This window comes from Echiichthys vipera (genome assembly GCF_963691815.1).
Source record: "Echiichthys vipera genome assembly, chromosome: 18".
NCBI lineage: Eukaryota > Metazoa > Chordata > Actinopteri > Perciformes > Trachinidae > Echiichthys > Echiichthys vipera.
The window spans coordinates 17,180,332-17,201,926 of NC_139843.1; the positions used below are offsets into that span (position 1 = coordinate 17,180,332).

Genomic DNA, 21,595 nt, shown 5'->3' on the forward strand with positions numbered 1-21,595 from the left:
TCATTCTTCTGCACTGCCTCACGCTGATCTCACTCTGATGCTCTTTTTAATGGTCTATACTCCCTCTATCTTGTCAGTCAGAGTATGTGTGGTTTGACTCAGTGCCAGGGCTAAGTAATTAATTAGTAACAACACAACTTGATTGGCCTGACAGTTGGACTTTGCAAGTTTAAGGCCTTTGAGCGCACCTCGTGGCTAAACAATACCGCTGAGATGAAGCAGGAAGCAAATGGAGGAGGGAATCAATATTGTCGAGCTGTGGCCACATGATGTCCCCTTCTGTTTGCCGTGAAGCAACAAAAGGTCATCTGTATGAGTGCCTACAGTATAAGTAGGCTGAGAGGAGAAAGATGAGGGGAAGAGTTTGGATTTATAGGACTGTGTCAAGATTGTCTCCTCTTTTACTGTCCGTCTATTTCCTTGTGCTTTCTGCCTGAATGATTTTGTCGAGCTCCCTCTGTGCTCCACACATCTCTCTTTTGTTTCTCTAGCAGCGACTTTTAACTTTTTTTTTCTCGCTCTCTTAATTCTTTATGCATCCTCATCCCCTCTCCCTTTTCTCCAATTTCACTTTTCTCCCTCGCATTTCTTCCTCGTGTTCTCTTTCTCTTAACTTGTTCTCTCTTTATTTTTATCAAGTGGCAGTATTTGGGGCTTTTAACAGAATGTATTCACTTAGCACGGATCCTTCGCCTTCAATAACAGGAATTTGCAATTATCCTTCAGACTCAGCACAGCGAGAGAACAATGCTGTGTGTCCTCTGAATCCACACATATTTTAACATTCGGCTGCGGTTTAAAGTCAGACTGTGCAGTTCTACGCCATTTCCCCACTGCTCTTTTACAACTCTGTCGAGCTGTCGCCGCCTCCCAAGCCTTCATATCCATCTGGTTACTGTGTCTTCAGAGGAGGGGCAGTTTGTGGTGTAGTTTTTAAGAGGGGCTGGTCTATTCACTAATCAAATATGGCTATGGTTGAAAAAACGTACTGGGGTTTGGAGGACTGATTGCCTGCTAATCCCAATCAGAACATAAAGCTTATTGAATTTCTTGTAGGCTAAATCACTAGCATATGTTTCACTGATGATTTACTGTGATTTAGAGGCACTGCATTATTTCTAGCTAAATGTGCTGCAAATATGTTGGAGAGTTGACTCACATGTTCACCTTTTGAAATCTATTTATCGCTTAATAAATTAGGGGATTACATTAGCATATTTGTACTGTATTTAATGTAAGACATCTGTTACTTCCTACACCATAAGCAGGTGGCAAAAACGAATTAATTCCTTTTAAAGCCACAAAAGGCAACTTCACATACTAATAGATGAGATGTGGAAAGATTGTTGAGTAGCTCAACTAATTGGAAAAAAAAATAGACTTGATTGAAAAAGAATACAGTATATCCACATCGAGTGAGCTGTAACACTTGAACATTGTGGTTACAATGAAGAGGGCATCAAAACTATATCAAGTCAAATAAATCTAAATTGTTTGCCAAATCAATGTATAACCAGTTGAAACAGTAAGCTAGAAGTAGATAAACTGTTGAAATCAGCTAAAAGTAATGGATGAACAGTTAAAATAGTTAGCTAAAAACAAACTGTTGAAATAGTCTTTTTTTTTAAAGATTTTTTTTGGCAGTTTTTTAATCCTTTATTATATAGGACAGACAGGAAATGGGGTGAGAGAGAGAGGGGGAGACATGCAGCAAATGGCCGCAGGTCGGAGACGAACCCATGGCCACTGCCTCGAGGACCTTCAGCCTGTTTACATGGGGCGACTGCTCTAACCACTTTGCCACTGGCCGCCCCAAAATGGTTATCTTAAAGTAAACTGTTGGAATAGTTAGCTAAGTAATTGATAGGTAGTTGAAATAGTTAGCCAAAAGTCCATACAACTTCTTCTGCAACTGGCATCCGTCAAACTGCCAGTAGCCTATTACTGTACACTGCATCAGTATTTCACCTGCAGTTTCTTCCAATTACCTTTTACAGCTGTTTATAGTACAGCTGCGGTGAAAACAATTTTTTTAGATTACGTAAACAAAGCAGAGCACAAACTCTGTAAACTATGCAGATGGTTTAACAAGTATAGCTCAATCTGACATGCTGATTTGACTTTTATCCCAAAAAACAGGATCCTGGAAACCAGACGAAACTCATATTTCATTTGTTCTTGCAGATAGGTCCGGCCCTCTCCCATACAGACAGATTTCCAGCAGCTTGACATTGTAACGACCAATCACATCAACTATTTATTTCATGTGTGGTGGGTTTAAGACAAGCCTCAATCAAAGCAAATTATTGGTTCATCCAATGTGGAAGTGCCAAAAAATGAGAGTGTACCTATGTTCCCCAGTAAATAAAAAAAAAGGTCTAATGTCCCCTGCTTTGTATGTGACTGGGGAACATTGGACCCTTTTTTAAGTAAAAAATTCCGATATTCCCCGCTTGTCACAGAAAGGGTCCTTGTTCCCAGGTCTGTTATTTTTTCCACAATCAGTGCCGAATTCCCTGGCAAATAGGGCTATGTAGACCCTAAAAGTACTCCCTAACCGTAACCCCTAACAAAATGAATTGAATCTAAATTAAATCAGCAAAGGATTATGCGACCGGGGAAAATAGGAAGCATAGGGATGACCCCCAAAAAATGCAGTTTGCATAGTGGCCAAAGGGGAGAGGTTTCATAATAAAGCAATTTTTCTCCTAGAAGAGAGTAACCCTATGTCACGTAAAAGGCCACGCCCCCTCACCGGTGAAAACTAAGGAGCAGACCTCTGTGCGCTAATGTGCAAAACAGGAGGGAGTACTCCCCATCCCCAAAGCAATTTCAGTAAGTAGCAACTGGACTTGGTTATTTGTCTAGGATGACATTTCACCTATCATCCAAGAGGCTCAGTTTATAAAAATAAATTTGATTACATTTGAAGAAATACAAGTAATATTTCCACATTTATTGATAGAATGATGGCAGAAAGCAGACAGAATGACATCAAAAAGATGGCAGTGAGCGGGTGTGTCAGAGAGAGAGAGAGACAGTCCATTTTCACCTGCATTTAACCTTAGGTGTTTGTTTTGTTTCACAGAGCTAAACTAAAATGACAGTTTATTAACGACAGAGAAAGGGATCGTTGTCCGTCATTACCTGGTGATTTGATTAGGTAGGAACATAAATGTGTGGGTATGTCACCTCTGGACACTGAGTGGGCTCTTTTACCCACTTCTCCCCCAGTGAGCTGTATGGACAAACATTCCCTAACTCTTTGATTTTTTTGCATATACATTCATCGCTCTGCAACGACGTATAGCTGTCTGACTGACTTGCGTTAGCCATTGCAGGAGGTTTCCAGGCCGGTTAACGTAAAATAGAAAAAATCGTGACAGATTATGGCGGGATTTGTATTTACCGCCAGTCAAAGCCAGCAGTTTGTTTTCACCAGAATGGGGGCGTGGCTTCATGTGTTACTCTCATCTGTTGCCCCCATGTAAAACAGCCCGTTTTCACAGCATAATTAAACCTAATTAAGGCCTGGTACAAAAAACATTCTAGTCTGTATGTTTAGGTCATATCACCATGACAACACTGAGGGTACCAGGCTAGTTTTAATTCTATTGGAGGTTAAAATGTATGAATAATTAGGGGCACGGCCTCTTGAGTGACGCTGAAATCTGTATTCTCGGACATGGATATTCTAGCTATACTGACATGCTACTGGCATGAATGTTCAAACTACTGGCAAACCTCATGTAATGGTAGCAGATGCAGCTTATCAGTGTACATATACTCTCTGGATTCTGTCTAAGACAGCACGACATAATCGGTTGCAGCTGTAGAATGATGGCAAGGGTCCATCAGCCGATGTTACTGACATGAATGGATGTGAATGTGTCCTGAGGACTGTCAAGCATAGACATCATTTCTAAAGCAGCAGATAATACAGTATAAAAAGGAGGGTGTTATGTAAGTGGATGCTTGTACTGTAAGTGGAGCTTTTAACTATCAACCCTCCCACATACTCGTCCTAAACCTGATTCAAACCCTGTTGTGTGTCCTCTCCCAGAGGGTGGTCAGATCAACAACAACGTGGGACCCGGCTCAAACATTGGACAGCAGCACCCTTACCCTGCCCTCAGCCAGCTGGCACATGTCTATGAACAGCAGCATCAACAGCAGCATCACCAACAGCAGCAACAACAACAGCAACAGCAGCAGCAGCAAAACAAGGATCTCAACAAGTATGCCTCCCTGAAGGCTGTGGGTGAGTGTCTGTCAAGTTCTCTTATTATCTTTTAATTTCAAGACTAACTGAAGAATAGTTTTACAGTATGAGATAGGGGGTGTACTTGATGTTGCGCTAATGGTAATAAAAAACAGGATTTTACCAGTCATTGCTGCAAGCTCTGACTATAGCAGTGTTTGGATAGGCATGGATGGACTTCTTGACTACTGGACTACTAACGGGGCACAGGCTCAGGAGCCCAATGAGGCAGGGACCCCCTGTCCTTCTTCTTCTGGTCAGTATGTGAAGAGACACATACTGACCACAAAGATTTTCAAAATAACTATAAAGAAAATTCAGAAGAGCTTTCCAGCACAAAGTCAGTTGAAGAGGTGAAGTGTATATAACGTCAGTGGGGGTGAGGCTAAAACAGACTAGGTAGGGAAATGCATACTACATACTGATGGATTAGGTTTTCTATATTTAGGTGAGCTGGACCAGATAACATTCACTTAATGCAGATAGGTGCTGCTTTGCCCTCACTGTTCGCTGTGAAGTTTGCTAGAAGTGATGCAATGTAGCCCCGGTGTGTTTTACTGCGCCAGACTAATAGCCTTTTTAGAGCTATATTTTCTGTGAGCAATCGGTCATATTGTAACTTCGTAGGCAATTTTGCCTTGTGTTTGCAGATGAATTCTGCATGCAGTTAACACACTAGCCATAATTTAACTCAACTCCTGGCATTTGGTGTTTTTCATCACCGCTGCTTTGGACAGGAGTAATTGGAGTAACTGGAGTAACAGGCGAACAAGCTTCAAAAGTGATGTGTTTTCTTTTCAAATAAGTGCTGTACAGATGTGGATGTTAAGGTAATTTCCAACAGTAACTAATACATATTTTAAAAAAATTTAACGTGTTAAATTTGAATAAGGAATAGGTTGGTGTCGTGCTAGGAAAAGTGTTTTAAAGAAAACATAATTTTTCCCCCTACACCGGCTTTCAGGGAAATCCCACTTTAACTTGTGTGTAAGAACTACAGAGACACATAACAACTACAAAGTGACACTTAACAAATACAAAAAGACACAACAACTACAAAAAGACACATAGCGACTACAAAGAGAGGCATAACAACGACAAAAAGCCACATCACAACAACAAAGGGATGCATAACAACTACAAAGAGACAACTACAAAAAGACACATTGCAACAACAAAGAGATACATAATAACTACAAAGAGACACAACAACTACAAAGAGACACATCACAACAACAAAGGGATGCATAACAACTACAAAGAGACAACTACAAAAAGACACATTGCAACAACAAAGAGATGCATAACAACTACAAAGAGACACAACAACTACAAAGAGACACAACAACTACAAAGAGACGCATAACAACTACAAAGGGATACAAAACAAATACTGTAAATGCATAACCACTACGAAGAGACACAAAAACAGACAAAGCAATGGTCAAAAAACAGAGAAAAAACAATTACAAAAGGACACAACGTTACTAAAAAAGACACAAAACCACAGAGACATATGTAACAGAAAACAGCAACAAAAAGAGGTTAAACTATAAAGTATGTGTGGGGGCATCATTGTCACAATGACTCACAGGGCCTCCATGTAACCACCTGATGCACCCTGAGTCGGCAGTGAATTGAGGTTTTTATCAATTACCTGTTTTGCTTTCTTCATTATGGTTTACTGAACGTTTTGTGATCCGAACACAAAGCATCTTTTTTTACAGAGGTCTCCAGGAGCGATATGATTCAGTCCTGCAGGCAGATCTGACAGGTGTTATTGATTGCACTACCAAACTGAATGCGCTGTAAAACCGAAACAGCCTGCTCATCAAGCTGTTTGACAGCTTAATGCTTGCAACCAAATTCAATGAGCTCAGTTGCCAGTGCAGCTGATTTGAATTCCCCTCGCCATGCCCATATGCTACTGGCAGTGGCATCACTATTTCATAACCTGAATTCATTTGAGACTGACTTGAATATTTCAGCGTGTGGTTGTCAGCTTGTTTATGCTGGACAGATACCCCAGGTCACTCACGCCACAAATCATCCACAAACACATCTCAACATAAATAGCTGCAAGAAAATAATTTTCAAAATCTGTAACGATAGTGTAGTGTAGGTGTGGACTTTCTCTGTATTGTAAATCCAATTGTTACTTTCTGCATTACAGTGTGGTGCTGAGGGCTGTGACTCATCCTCAGACATGTTGCAGTAATATCATGCGTGTTTATGATGAGCACCGCTTTTTGCCCTGCAAGCAAGAAGATGCTATTCAATTAGCAGTTTAAACAGCAAAATTGAAAACAGAGAAACAGATGAACTGTAAGTGATAAGTGGACAGATTTTGGAAAAGAAAGAAAGCCACTCAAAAAACAGAAATGAAAATGGTGAAAATAACACTGTCATCCTCAGTCCTGAAACCAGGAAACTGTTGTCATATTGTTTGGTGGTGCATTTCTGTTCATTCCCAAATATAGACATCACACAACAGATATTTTTACCTGCAGCTGTGTTTGATTGCAGAAAATTGTTCAGTTACATGAAATGCAAACGAAAGACATCTTGGTGTCTGACCCAAAAGGATCAGAGAACAAAGGGATGCTATCACAACTCGATACTTTGCTCCAATATTCAACCAGGAGAGAATGAATCCATTTTAGAAGAGATGCCAATTTCTCCACTGACAGGAGCTTCAATAGACCATGATGCAGTGCAGCCACAATTTGAGTAAGGGACAAAACCCTGCTGTTTCCCAACTGGAAAAACTTACTCTCTGATGCTATGTTACAGCTTTCCTTTCATCTCAACCGCACATTAAACCAACAGATTGATGCAGCACACGCTCTGGGGACTGAGGATGGTATTTTAGGAAATCTCTAAATGTAGGAAAAATAGATGTGGCAGGTTGGAAAAAGGAGGTAGTTCAGCTAATTCTAGGAAAATGACTGGAAGAAATAAGTGAAGTATTACAAATTGAGCATGTACTCTGTATAGTGAAAATATTCAAAGATTTATTTTTCCTTTGAAGAACTTTATTTTAGCCTGGCATCGCCATGTGCAAAAATGCGAATTTTTTTAGATAAGATAGGCATAATGCACAATGAAATGTAACAGACCACTTTGGAACACTGCAAAGATTATGGAGTTTCAGTCAAAAGCTACTGGACTTGGTTATTTGTCTAGGAAGACGTTTCACCTCAAGTCCAGTTGCTTTTGACTGAAATTGCTTTGGGGATAACGATGACCTGGACAAATGAGAACATTCACAGGCTTATAATGCAGTGAAACTTTTGTATTTTTAACATCGGGCCTACAAACTATACAGTGTAAGCACATAAGCACTCCATCCAATCCACACTGACTGCGTCTTCCAAGACAAGCATGTGTCGAGTTGGGAGAACTGGTTGGTCTCTGCCGTCTGTTTGCAGCTACTGGGGAGCTGAGTTTACAGTGACTGGCTCCCCACCCCCCTGGGGAAATACGGTTAATAGGCTGAGTCACAGTGGAAAAAATTGCCAACTCCCAACTCACGGGGGGGCTGTGGTGGATATACTTGGCCCTTACTGACAGAAGTTCTTTAATTTCATGGTGTCACCAGTTATCCATTTTCGTTGGCATCTACTTCACCCTCAGATTTGTATTCTTCCAGTTTGACACCGGTCACATGATAGCAACACCATCAACTCTACATGTTAGAACTCCACCATTAAAGGAACTGACCAGCCATCACACACTGCAACTCTTTACAAAACTTCCATTCAGCTCTTCATAGAAAATAAAACGGCCCACAGTCTGTTTCATTAAAAAGACACCGTTGTGCTCTCTGGCGCATCTCTTTTCTTTACTTCTTAACTAGGGATAGGCCGATACATACATACAAAATATCGGCCGATATTTGTATTTTTTAGGTGTATCGGCATAGACCGATGCAGACCAATGCAGGCTGCTGTGTTCGCCAATAGTTTTGTCCTGGCATTATTTACAGACAAGCGTCCGAGGGCAACTCTGTCTTGCTGGAGACGCCTTTTTTTAGTTCAATAAACATTCCATTTTTTAAATTGAGACTCCAATCATTTGTTATCATCATTCTTTAATTTTTAAGATTTTTATGATGTAAATTGAGGGAGCAAAAGAAGTATCGGCTCAAGAAAACCTGTAGTCTGTGTCCATAAAAAAATCGGTATCGGCATTGGGCCTTAAAATCCATATCAGTCGATCCCTATTCTTTACTCCAGAACACTTTAACCAACTTCTGTCTAACCAAAGGACAATTAGGCAGTGATGGTCAGTAAATTGATTTGATTATGCTCAAACAGGCAGGAGACGGTGATATCCTCCCGAATTAATGCCGTTCTCTTTTTGAAATAAAGAAGCTTCGTACTACAACATACTTTTCCAGGGCTTTAAAGTTTTGAAGACAAGCAGCAGTACTGACATGTTCAAAGAGTAGTGAATGCCTGAAAGGCTAGAAACCAATCTCAAAAGCTCTGGTAATCTCTGAAAAACGGCTGGAAGTACTAACAGTTACAGGATTACAAGTTAAAGGATAAAATGTGCAAAACTACCAGTGTGGTTCACATTTGTACTGGCGATTTTACAAAAGCAACCTCTTTGCGAAGACTGAATTGAGTCCAGACATTCAAACGTTTTGGCACATCGGACAATCCTCTTCAGCTCCTTTTGAACCCACTTCTTTCTCTCTGCTTCTTTATATCTAAAATGGCCCTCATCTTCCCGTCACCACTTCTCCTGAACCATTTTCCTCCCGCTCTTATCACCTTTAATGTCTTGGCTCGATTTTCTCTCCCTCGTCTTCCTCATCCAGTCCTCCTCCCTCTGCGCTTCTCTCGCTCCCTGTCCCTTTATCATTTCCTCTCACCTTTCCTCCTGCTCCTCCCCTCCCATCTCTCTATTTCCCATCGTCTTTTTCCTTCTTTCATATCTCTACCTTTATCGTCCGCCTCCTGCCCTCTGCTCTGCATTTTCCCTCACCTTTTCTTTTCGCTTCTTTTGTCTCCCCTTTACACACACCATCTTCTCTTCACCCCCCAGATCCCCCTCCTCCTTAAAGAATCACTGGGCTTCTAATCTCGATCCTCCCATATAGCGGCTCATAACTGATTCCTTTCCTGTAATTGAAGGAGGCACCCCCCCTCTCTTGGGCTCACACATGACTGACAGATTTTCATTCCACAAGTGGTATTCAGAGAGGATCCTACAGTATGAAATGATTGGAAAGCTGTCCAGAGATACACGGCACAGGAGCCCGGGATTCCAGTAGGCAAGCTGCCAGTCCAGTGACGGGAACATCACAAGCAAGCTGTGAAAAATGTGTGTGTCTGTGTGGAGTAAGAGAGGGGGGAAGACTAAATGACAGCAAACAAAACCAAAATGCCAGAAGTGGCTATTTCAAAAGTCACCTTTGTGTGAGCGTTAGCTAATCTTGAGCAACATAAATGGATTTTCCTTTCCTTTTCATTTTCTGCCACACAGTCTTGTGTTCTTGCTGCCTGTTGACCTCACGAGAAATAGAACTGAGTCTAAGATCAACACCGTTTTCCCAACTCACTCCAATTGCCTTTTTTTCTTCCCTTTTTCTTTAATTGCCTTTGCTACTTTTCCAATTGTCTACCCTCAAGCTGATAAGCCACTGTTCTGTCAATCAATAGCCACCTCCACTGTACCCCTGTGCATCTATGTAAGGTCACTTTATCGAGTTCTAACTGCAGCCAAGGCAAACGTCAACTAATAAAGGTCTCTGGATGCAGACCTGTAACTCAGACCGGACTCAGCAAGTACAAACGACCAATTATGGTCTGATGCACACGCTAAATTGTACATGCCTTTTAAGTTTTTCATGGGTAGTTTGCAAAGTAAATTCTGCCCAGTACTGTACTGTTGGTGGCATCTGGGTTAGTATTAAAGCAATGAAGAGAATGAAACTATCACCCAATAAGCCTTTCATTCATAGACTCCAGGCTTCCACAACTGCTACTGTTTAATGCAGTGTTTTGTATGCGGGACTCATACTTAATCTTAATGTTGGGAAGTTGTTACTAAAGCTTTTGATTTGAATTGAATTCATGAATTTATTTCAGACATGTCAAAAAAAAGAATTCAAAATACAAAACTATACAACATTAAATTAGTTCACAAATAAGAAAAAAAACGTGTAACATATGTACAATTACCTCTGCCTGAAAAGGAGTAGGAAAAGGTTTTCACTTATTTAATCCTAACCCTTTTTCACAGTAATCTATTTCATTTAGCTGTTATATGTACAATTTGTAAATCTAACTATACATTAATAAATCTTATACTATTTTATAAATAACAATAATTATATAAAGTAATATAATGTAATTTATAGGCCTACATATCAACATCCATAGAAGCACATCTACATACACACACACATACTGTATATATATATATATAAATATATATATATATATCTTTTGTTTTGTTTTTGAGAACATATAAATTATAACCATATGTCCTCCCACCTCAGCTGCTATTCAATCTTCTATAATCCTCTTTACATGCAGATGAGTTTCAAATATGAAACACGGACAGAGAGAGTTTCATTTTTTTTTTTTTTTTTATTGATTTAGGTCAGCATGAGAAGTGAAATCTTAACATGCTGATGTCTAGCAGGTATAATGTTTTCCATGTTCACCATCTCAGTTTTGCATATAGTGTGCCCAGTACGGGATAATGTATGTCATTATTGCAAATTAAACCTCAAATGACCTGCACGCTCTACATTACCCCACTCAGTACATGGCTACTTACTAGAGAATATTCATATTTTTATCCAAAATATTGATTTCAAAATGGTCCTCCTGAGTCTGTGATCAGAACTGCGTCCATAGCAACAGTTTGTTATTCATAGCAGCGATCTGCTACTCAGAAATAACAGACCGCAGAATGCTGTCATTTCAACAAAGCTGTGTAATCACTGGCTAATTAGCACTAGACACAAAATTCAGATGAGGCTGATGTAATTAGTCATTAGTTTTGAATTTTAATTTGGTCATAAGCCAAAATATAGGACAAAGTCAAAGGTGACTGGGATACAGGCAGAGGGTCAACAAAGTCATTACATTGCCTGGACACCGTGAAAGTTTGTACCAAAGTTCATGGCACTCCATCTAGTAGTTCCCAAGACTAAAAAAACAAAAACATCAACCTCCTGGTGGCACTAAGGGGAATGTTAGGAGATCACAAAAGTCAGTAGGAGCAATCCTTTGGGAATCATTAATGTGAAACGAAATTTCAGGGCAATCCATCCAATAATTGTCGAGATATCGCAGCTGTAGACCAAGACAGACTGCTGCGAGATCCGCTAGAGTGGCCAAAATGTTTACGACCATGAGATGTCCCATTCTCTAGTGTTTTATTACAAAACACAAGCAGTTTGCACCTGTGTCTACAATATAACAGCCCATTTGATGTGCCACAATTGCCCATAGTTCAGCCTCTTGGCTGACATGACTACAGTTCCACAGGCGAGTTAGCAGCTCCTACAGAGAGCGAGTTAACATTCTGTGCCAACATTGACTATCTTTATATTAAGAGCATTTTCCTGCCAGAGAATACAACCATTCAGATGTTAAGTGTTGACTTTTCAGAGTGAAAAAGCCTCACAGAAAGCATTTACTTCATCATAGGACAATAAAAGTCCCTGACTAATGGATGATTCTGGGCAGGGCGGCAGCACTATGACAGGACTATCTAAATCATACCAGGAATATATTATGTTTTGACTTATTGTAAAATGTTAAAAGAGGATTTTAAGACTTTTAAAACCATTAAAACCCTCAATCACCTAGGCAGCAGATAACCTGATTGGGTAAAAAGCAGATTGACATATCGGTCTAACCCTAATAAAGTCATGATGTAACTGACACTGAGGGAGAGGTAGTGCTTGATTTTCTGATGCATAATCTGTGTTCCTCTCTGTCGGATGCTGGCCTTTCTCAGGCAGAGGCATGCAGAGCCCATACTGCGTAACAGCGGTGTTTTCCATTTCCACTCACGTACACTGCTGGATGTGTGCACCGTTGAGCTGACTGCCGCCGGATTGATTCACCTGTCGCCTGAGCAGGTTTGTCCCCAGGGGCGGTCTAGTGGCGACTCGGCGGGTGAGATGGCGCTCTCCCGCCCACCCCCCCTTTCCTCCTCACAAACACCTCTGCTGTCCCTTCATTCGTTTCTCTCCCCATTCACAGAGCGATAAAGTAGATTTATAGTTACAGCGGCAAAGCAAACTGGCTGAGTGTGTTAACTTTATCTTCAAGGACATGGGAGCAACAAGGGCTAAAGAGTAATGACTCGGCTGTGAACGTGAATTTGACAGGAAAAACGGTCACATTTCACAGAGATAAGAGAGACTGTAGCTTGGTGACAGTGACTGACAGAGGGAGGAATAACTGTTGGGCATTAAACGTGACTGCTCCAAGGCTAAAGAGATACACACACACACAAACACAGAAAAATATGGGAAGAGGCTTACACCAACACGTAGAGCAGTGAGGCTTGGGAGATAGATACTGTACGTGTCAGTGTCTGTTGGCTGTGACTTTGAATGTGCATTTATACTGTCTATATATAAATATATATATATATATATATATATATATATATAAGGTACATATAAACACAAACATATTTCCTCAAATCCTTTACCCATTATATGTCACTGTAACTTTGGCTTTTTGACTTTTTGACAACCCCTTAACTCATTGTGTTTCGTTGGCTGGAGGAATGACGGACGGAAGGCTTAGGTCTATTTCTGTGCCACCATTTATTGTCTGCGTTAGAACAGCATATACAGTATGTCTTGGTCAGTCACACATCTGGCCCGACACACTTCAGGTCAAGCACACTACGTACTAAAACGGCATTTGGAGAGCGCAGACCTCCATTAAGGCCAAATGCCGTATCTCACAATGTTAACAAAAGCTGTCACAAAAATGAAAAATTTGTGTATCAACCCTATGATTCAGATGCGCTCCAAAATTGAATGTTCATACGGGGTACATTTTGATAGGTATTCTAACTGGGAAAATTAGGCAGCTACTCGCAACATCTACTGACAGAGGGCATCTGTGAGCCAATAAACCAGCAAGACATCCACCGTACAAACCCTGTTACATATTCATAAAAAAGCAATACCCTATATTTAAGCAGAACACAAGGTCGCAAAATCTTGGCTTTAAAGTTATAACCCGCAAGATTTTCATCTAGTTAATTGTCATTTAGGTTACTATCTATCAAAGAGTGAGTTAAAACAGTGGTGATCATATGAGCCACTAATGAAAGAATGTGTATTTGCTGCTTTGCCCAGAAATACATTTGAGTATCTGTGGCGACATTCCCGCTCAAAATCCAAATGCAATGCTCTGTTAGTGAAGCTTTTCATTAGTCGTGCAACAGATCATCATCCCTGTCAAGTTTAGTAATAAAAAGAAAGACATTAGTGGATAAAACCATGACAGTGTGTAGGCACTGTGGCACAAGAAAGCCATATGACAGTGGAAACACATCAGGCATGGCCACGCGTCCAGAGGAACGCAGAGCTATGTGACGATAACCGCTTACTTCATCACAGCAGACTGGGAGATGAGAAGTTCGGTGCCCCAGACACGATCCCTCTACGAGTCACACAGGCACTCATCTTGCATAGGTACTGACACTGTCTCGTCTGCTTTTTTCTTTTTTTTTTGCTGATCTGAAAAATGATCCGATCCGTGACTCTGATCCAAGGGCAGGTCCATTTCATTAATGCTGACTCTCAGTGGAGGATCAACAGACAAAGAACCAAAAACCTAATCGAAGTGAAGAAGAGAAAATTATCAAGAAGCATAGTGAACGTGAATGTGACAAGATAGAGGGCTCATCAACAGTTACATCTTACCGCCAAAGAGGCTGCTAAAACAACGTATCCCAAATCTTTCAGATTATAACTTTAATACATGTGAAAAGGGAACTTCAATGACTTGAGCTACAGACGGTTAAATGTACAATGTGCGTGCTGCCATGTTGAAAGAATAACCGTTATAGTGTGTGTTCTAATGGTTTTTCCTGCATCTACTTTGTCAGAAGTAAAAAATCTTGAACGCTGAGTACACATAACCAGACTTATAAACTTGTTTCCCCCCAAATTTCCTCCCTAGAAAGGGCAGTCAACACGATCTTCTTGTAATCTTTTATTTGTATGTCAAAAGGGAGAAGACAATGCACCATGCTCTTTTTATCATAGTGAACATCTTCCCACCACACAGAAATGAGATGTTTTCTTGCCTTCATCAGAAAGAAAGAGGCGAGGTGAAGGAGACATTCTGGGCTTACCTTTTGATTTCACTCCCCCGGTGGCATGACGGGCCTCTTTACGCGGGCGTTGTCAGTAGCCCTTACACCGTGCTTGGTCAGTTTACAGTAGATGAGGGTAGGCTGACTAACTAAGTTAGAGCATATGGGGTTTGTTCTACGACCTTTTTAGATTGTGGGAGTTAAAAGGGATGGGATGTTTTCTATCCAAACTTCTGCCAGCGTGTGTGTGCGCTCACATGTGCATGTCTTTGTTTGCAGCTGATCTGCAAACTTATGAGTCACTCTATAAAACAGCTTTATTTTCTTTCTTCTCCTAGCAAAACGGATACACTAAGGATATTGATTTTTTCCCACGACTGAAAGTCTAAAATGAGCAAACAGACAAAGTGAAGGAAGCAAATTAATTTAGATTTCAACATTCATCCCAAGATCTACTCTTCGACTCTTTCATGTCTACTTAACATTTTCATTAGCTTTCCGTTTCTCTCTCTCTCTCCCTCTGTCAGCTGCCAAGTACAACGGTGAAGTCTACAACAAGCGTCGGTTGATGGTGGAGCTGCCAGCGAAGGGTGGGCTTCCTCTCCAGCCTATGGGCAACTCCAGACCCTCCATGGGCAACATGTCGTCGATGACCCCTCCGATGACTACCAACCCCATGGCTTCTAACCAAATGGCCTCCAATCACATGAACCCCACCATCACCCAGATGACCTCCATGACCCCAATGACGTCTATGATGCCCATGACCTCCATGACGCCCATGACTTCCCTCACTCAAATGACCTCCATGACCCCTATGACTTCTATGACCCCAATGACCTCCCTGGGTCCAATGACTCCTGAGCCAGTGGCCACCTATGTCACTGAGATGCCCAACATCTCTTCCGTCTCAACCCTCCCAACAGAACGGCACATAGCCGGTGTCGGAGGAGCAGGAGGGGGACTCAAGCTGAATGGCCAGAAACCCAAAGGCAGCCATGGTCATGTGGGTCATGTGGGCCACAGCTCTCACAGCTCTCACAGCTCTCACAGTCATGGTCACAGCCACAGTAGCAAGCTGGTAGGACACGGGGCTACCTCCCTGGCACACATGGCGGGAACCATGCCAGGTGGCACATCCCTGGGTATCTCCAGGGCCGCAGAGAATGCCATTGGCTCCAGCTCGGCTACAATGGGCCGTTCCATGGCGTACAGTTCCAACACAATTGCAGCTGGCCACGGGATGGGGCTGGGGCTAAAGGCCTGGGATGGGACTGAGACGGTGGGCCGGAGGAAGACCTACGGGCACAAGAGGCCTCAGTGTACCGTGCTGGAGCCCAACCAGCTTCACAGCACCAGAGGCCACAGCCACAGCCAACACTTCCTCCCCACACAGCCCTACTTTGTGACCAACAGCAAGACAGAGGTGACTGTGTGAGCGAGGAAGAACGGGAGAAAAAGAGGGGGGAAAGAATGCATGTGGAGTGGTGGCACAGGTAATCTCTGGTTGGGGACACCAACCCCTGCGTTGTTACAGGTGCGGATCTATGTGTGTGCTTGTGTGGCTCGTTGGTATAATGTGGTGGGACAGTGACACTGTGTCTGAGTGGTCCTTGTTTCACAAACCGAGTTCACCAATCAAATCACTGAACAGACCTTTGTTGTCAAACGGATGGCGTCCAAGTTGGTGGCAACTATAACCATAATATCACAGAGCCTACAGAGAAGGGACGTGTTTACACATGGTGATGTTAGAATGTTGTCTCACAGCTAATATCTACCGTACTTTGTAATATCTACAGTGCAACACACAGATGATAGAGTGGCAAACTGCTGATAATAAAATGGAATGGCTTTTTACGAACCAAACCTGAGAAGCAATATAAGGGATTAAGAGTAAAGCACCGAAACATCGTGGGAAAGAAGAAACACAGCAAGCTTACCCACGAACCTCGCAACAAGAGTTTTGCTCATCTGCCCAGCAACGCGTCGAATGGTTTGAAAGAAAAAAAACACTCTTTTGATTCATCTCCCAAATATCCTGAGGGCTTTGAAACAGACATACGTGTTGAAGGCGCTGGGCTTTGGACTGCAGACATGCAGGGCTTTGTACTGTGGCTATTCAGAAGCGCCTTCATAAGATCTGCAGCTGAAGGTCGGCCCTTTTCAATGAGGCTCCACAGCACAGAGAATGGAGGCTGTCACACTGGCATTGTTCTTTTCTGATCTCGTCTGTGTGGTGACAGCTGGCCCCGAGGAGGGATAAGGAGGCAGGGAGGCAGCATCTGGAGGATGCTGCAGCTAGCAGAGGCTTCACGAAGTACACACACGCACACACATATAAATACAGACACACATTTTCACACAAACACACAGAAACATAAACTGTAGAAATACTGCAAAACAGGGTTTGACCAAAATTATGTTTTTCTTAAAGAATACCAATCATTTTAGAATTAAGTTACACATGGCTGATATTAAGTTTAATTTGTGCCTATTGGTTATCTTTAAATGTGACGGTTTGCATTAAAAAATGAACTCAGTTCAGTGCTTCCCCGAAATTATATTCTTATCAGTGAATTTAGTCCTTTACAGTTTTCTGAAACTCTCAAATAAAATTCAAGAAAATTCAGAATGATTGTATTGCACAATAGTTCAGGTAAAGTTCTGAGAAACAGTTGTGCAGTATTTTGCTTTCTTGCAAAGAATTGAATCAGAAGATTGATAACACTTTTATGCCTGCACATTACAGCATTACCAGCCGCCTAGCGTAGCACAAAGACTAGAAACAAAGCGAAACAGGTCGCCTGGTTCTGTCCAATAGTACAATAACAAACTCATTTTTTATCAGGTATCTAGTTTGTTTTAGTCCAAACGAAAACTAAAAAACTTACCTTGTGGAGCATGTGTCAGGCTAAAACATGTTGCACGCACGCACACACACACAATATGGGTCAATTGAGCAGCATATGCTAACTTCTGAAGGTGTTATCTCTGCATAGAATGTTAAACTTCTCTAGTTTCAGACAAAAGCAAGAAACAACTTTAAAAAGTGGGTATAACAGTAATTAAAAACAACACATTTTCTTTAGCTGGTAATAAAAGACACTCCAAAAAAAAAAAAAATGGATTTGCTTCGATCACTCACTGTTTTCGGAAAAGAGCAGCAGCAGCAAAAAAAAAAATGCTTACATTTCTCAAACATAAGAATAAATCCTCAAGTCTTAGAAAGAAGCCAAATCTCCTAAATGCTTTTCCGAGCCTATTTGCTTGTTCTGTAATGATGTGATTTATTAGCAGCCACAGTTATCATTTTGACCTTGTCATCTGAAGTGCTGCTTCCACGTCTACAATGCTCTTTACACTTGCAATTAAAATACATGTTTAAGCCATCAGATTGTAAAAAAGACAATGCATAGCCACAATTTAAAAAATAAAAGAGAGACACAGTGAGGATGGATTATGATTGGACTGCTCAAACCATCTGTGGGGAAGCATCTGGCGTAACAGTAAATGCGGTTATGTATTAGAAATTTGTGTGCAGCTCCCACCACAGCACAAGCAAACAAAACAAAATTAAGAATGTAAATATAAGAGAGGTGTACATGACAATCTGGTGTGAAAGGAAAATGACACTGGATTTTCAGTGTGACGCATTTTATTGGAAGCTCCAACAGAGCTCAGTTTGATTAGTTTGGCTCTAATACTGCAGATTCTGAATAAAAAAAAAAATTAAACCACTAAGCCAGTTGAGTGTGAGATAAGGGGTCTACAGGGGATGTTTCTGCCTCATGCTGTGGAACCCCCTGCCGCCTCGAGGGTCACAAGACAGGAAATCTGACACCAAATCGAAAAGCATGGAACAGGATTTAAGAAGTCAATCAGAGCATTAAAAATGTGTCACCTTTACACCCACAACTAACAAATGCACGCGCACACACACACCCACACACACACACACACACACACACACACACACACACAGAATACATTACATGGTGGACTCTGCTTTCCTTCTTTTCCCACAGTGCCAAGTGGCAAGTGTCATCGCAACAGGGAGACAAGTCAATACTATTACTGCGCCTATATGACAGACTGTGAAACTCCAGACCTTGGCCCTTTGTAGCGATAACTGATATTATGCTCTATATATACATATATATATGTATATATATATATAAATATACATAGCATTTTTCTCTCTTAATCTCTTTCTTTTCTCTTTACTTCTTTTCACCCATTTCCTTCTTCTTTGCTCTCTGCGAGGAACAAAAACGGGGCTGTGATGAATCTTTTCTGTGATAGTGGAGTACAGTCATGATGAGACAGTGAATAATAATAATCCCCACTCCCCCCCCCACCAACACCCTCCCACCCCACCTTGAAAGGCATGATTGGTTTCCATCGTGTGCATTGTTCCAGCAGAAATATAAGTGATTGATTCCGTGCCAAAAAAAAATGTAATTCAGTCTGCAATTTTGTACCATTGTGTGGGCTCTGTGTACACTGCGCACATTCCACTTTTTATAACTTTTTTCTACGTGGGTTTTGTGTATGTGTGTGTGTGTGTATGTGTGTGTGTGTGTGTGTGTGTGTGTGTGTGTGTGTGTGTGTGTGTTCGTGTGTGGGTGTGTGTGTGTGTGTGTGTGTATGTGTTTGAATCCAACTCTGACATATGATTATTGTCTCTGAAGGAGTCAAATCTCAAACATTCAAGCCAAACAAAATTAATCATATATAAATGGAGTTCACAATCCCTTAAACCTGTTTGCTTTCGATGGGAATCCTTTGCAAATTTCATTGTTTTCCCCCCTCCACTTAGTATTTATTTCCTCCTTTTCTTGACAGCTGGTTATGTTTGCGACAGAGTTGAGAAGCAGGTCAATGTTTGCTCAGGATGTGCATTATCCGACCCAATTGACTTAATCCAGCAAGGCAGAAACGTGGAAATATGAACCTTGCTTGGCATCACGTACCGCTCCATCTTTAAAGCTCATTCAGCTCTACAGAAGCAGCCACTGGAACAATTGGTAAATAGGCAAGGCAGTGGAAACAGTTGGTAAATAAAAAAATAAAAAAAACCTCATCCCTCACGGTAAAAGCCAAAATAAACTAGCGGAGAATTGGTTACGCTGGCTGGGTCGCGGTTGATAGGGTCAGGCCCACAGATGAGTGAGTTCAGGAGGCAGTCATGTCTGACATTTTTCATCTGACGAGTCAGTCAGACAAAAAACGCCACAACAGCGACCAAAGGACACAGTTTGCAGACTCACAACAGCCAGCTCAGTAACAGAGCCAGTAGGAAGGCTGCAACAGTGGGCGCATTAATGAAAACATTTGTTGAGATACTCTTGTTTCTCTATACTTTGTTAAAATGTAGTCTTTTTACTAATTATCAGTACTGGCTCAACATACTTTAATTATAAGTACATCTAGTGGCTAATAAATGAAATATTCCTCCTTATTCCTCCTTAATTTGACATACATTCTTTTACACTGTGTCTGAGACGGACATCCTATAGGACAGCAGCATAAACTATCATGAATAGGGTAAAGACTGAATCACTTCATTATGGTATCATATATTAAATGTATGATACAATGATTTTACACCAGCAACTTAAACTGTGAAATCAATTCATTTCAATGGCTTTGCCATGGTCAGTGGATTAACTCAAAGAGGCAAAGTAAATCCATGTAAATGTATAGTGTTCAGTCAGACTTTAGTGAAATGTGACCTCAAAGGTGGAGATTCCAAATTGGAGGAAGTGTTGCCAACTTGGCCAATTTCTTGCTAGATTTAGTGACTTTTCCAATCATCTTTGCAACATTATTTTCAAAAAGCAACTGGCGACAAATTTAGCGGCTTATTCACACCATCAGGGAAGAGGTGAGAGATATATTGAAATAGCTTATACTTACCCTAACACTGCCAAATGGGTTCCAAAATTAGGGATGACCACTCAGTGTGAACTCATTGCTCCAAAGCATTCAAGTCCTGAGGGTTTTCAATATTATTCTTTTTCTTTCTGTCTGAATGAAAGTCAAATGAAGAGTGGAGGTGCAATTGGCCTAATTATAGGAATCAGACCCATGTCACAGGGTGCAGCCATTCACCGGCAACAGAAGCAGGAGCAAGAATCAGAACCAGGATCAGTCAAGCATGCATCCTGAAGCTACGTGGTATTAACTCTTGCTGGACGTACTTTGCCTTGTGACCTGGAGAGCTAGCACTTACACATTTGACATTATGTTTTTCTAAGAATGCAACATTGACATTTACACCCATCTTTTTGACATTAACCAGACAAGAAAAGTGAGCTCTATCTCAATTTCCTTGCGGGAGTCATCCCGAAGGGATCAATAAAGAGAAATCTATGTCTAAATCTATGTCTATCTATGAAGTCACTTTATTCAATCAAAAATTCAAACACATACTGCAGTGAGCGCTACGTTCAGCCTTGGATCTTTTGTACCCTTGATTTACTTTGCTATGAAGCATTAAAGATCAATTACCTTGGTAATACAAGCTAGCTAGCTGGAGCTTTGTGAAGTTTGTATTTTTACGTCAAACATTTCTCATCCCTAACTCTTCAAATATGACAGCTTGATCAGTGGCCCTCGGGGTCTGATACCGACGCACAATCCACCCATTAGCCTTTGTACAAGACACACTGGACTTTCAACTGCAAGGCCTGGGAGGAGGTTGAGGTGGATGAACAGATCATTCAAACACAGGACTTTCACCCAGGAGACCACTCTTCATTTTCCATGTGAAACCAAAAGTAAATGTTGACTTATTTTACCTAGCGTTACATACGTGACCTACGTAAGTCATGTACTTAATGTCACGTACGTAAGATCTCTTCCTAAACCTAACCAAGACGTTTTGTTGCCTTAACCTAACCATACCCTGCACACAAATTGAAGGGGTACTAAGTGTGTTAACAAATTGACGCCAAGCAGTCCTGACCAAGCGGCTGTGATGAGTTGGGAGTGAGAATGACTTGCCTA

At 41.3% G+C, this 21,595-nt stretch overlaps 1 protein-coding gene across 1 annotated transcript in view; it reads left to right on the top strand.

Annotated features, from left to right (window-relative positions):
- The window catches only part of shisa9a (shisa family member 9a), a gene marked incomplete at its 3' end in the record, with an annotated part of 48,933 nt that extends 32,914 nt beyond the window's left edge, over positions 1 to 16,019 (top strand). Inside the window, exons 3-4 of the mRNA XM_083932693.1 lie at positions 4,064 to 4,261; positions 15,109 to 16,019. Of these exons, the coding sequence (XP_083788819.1) occupies positions 4,064 to 4,261; positions 15,109 to 16,019 (1,109 nt within the window). The remainder of the gene's footprint in view (positions 1 to 4,063; positions 4,262 to 15,108) is intronic.
- Between the last annotated feature and the right edge of the window lie 5,576 nt (positions 16,020 to 21,595).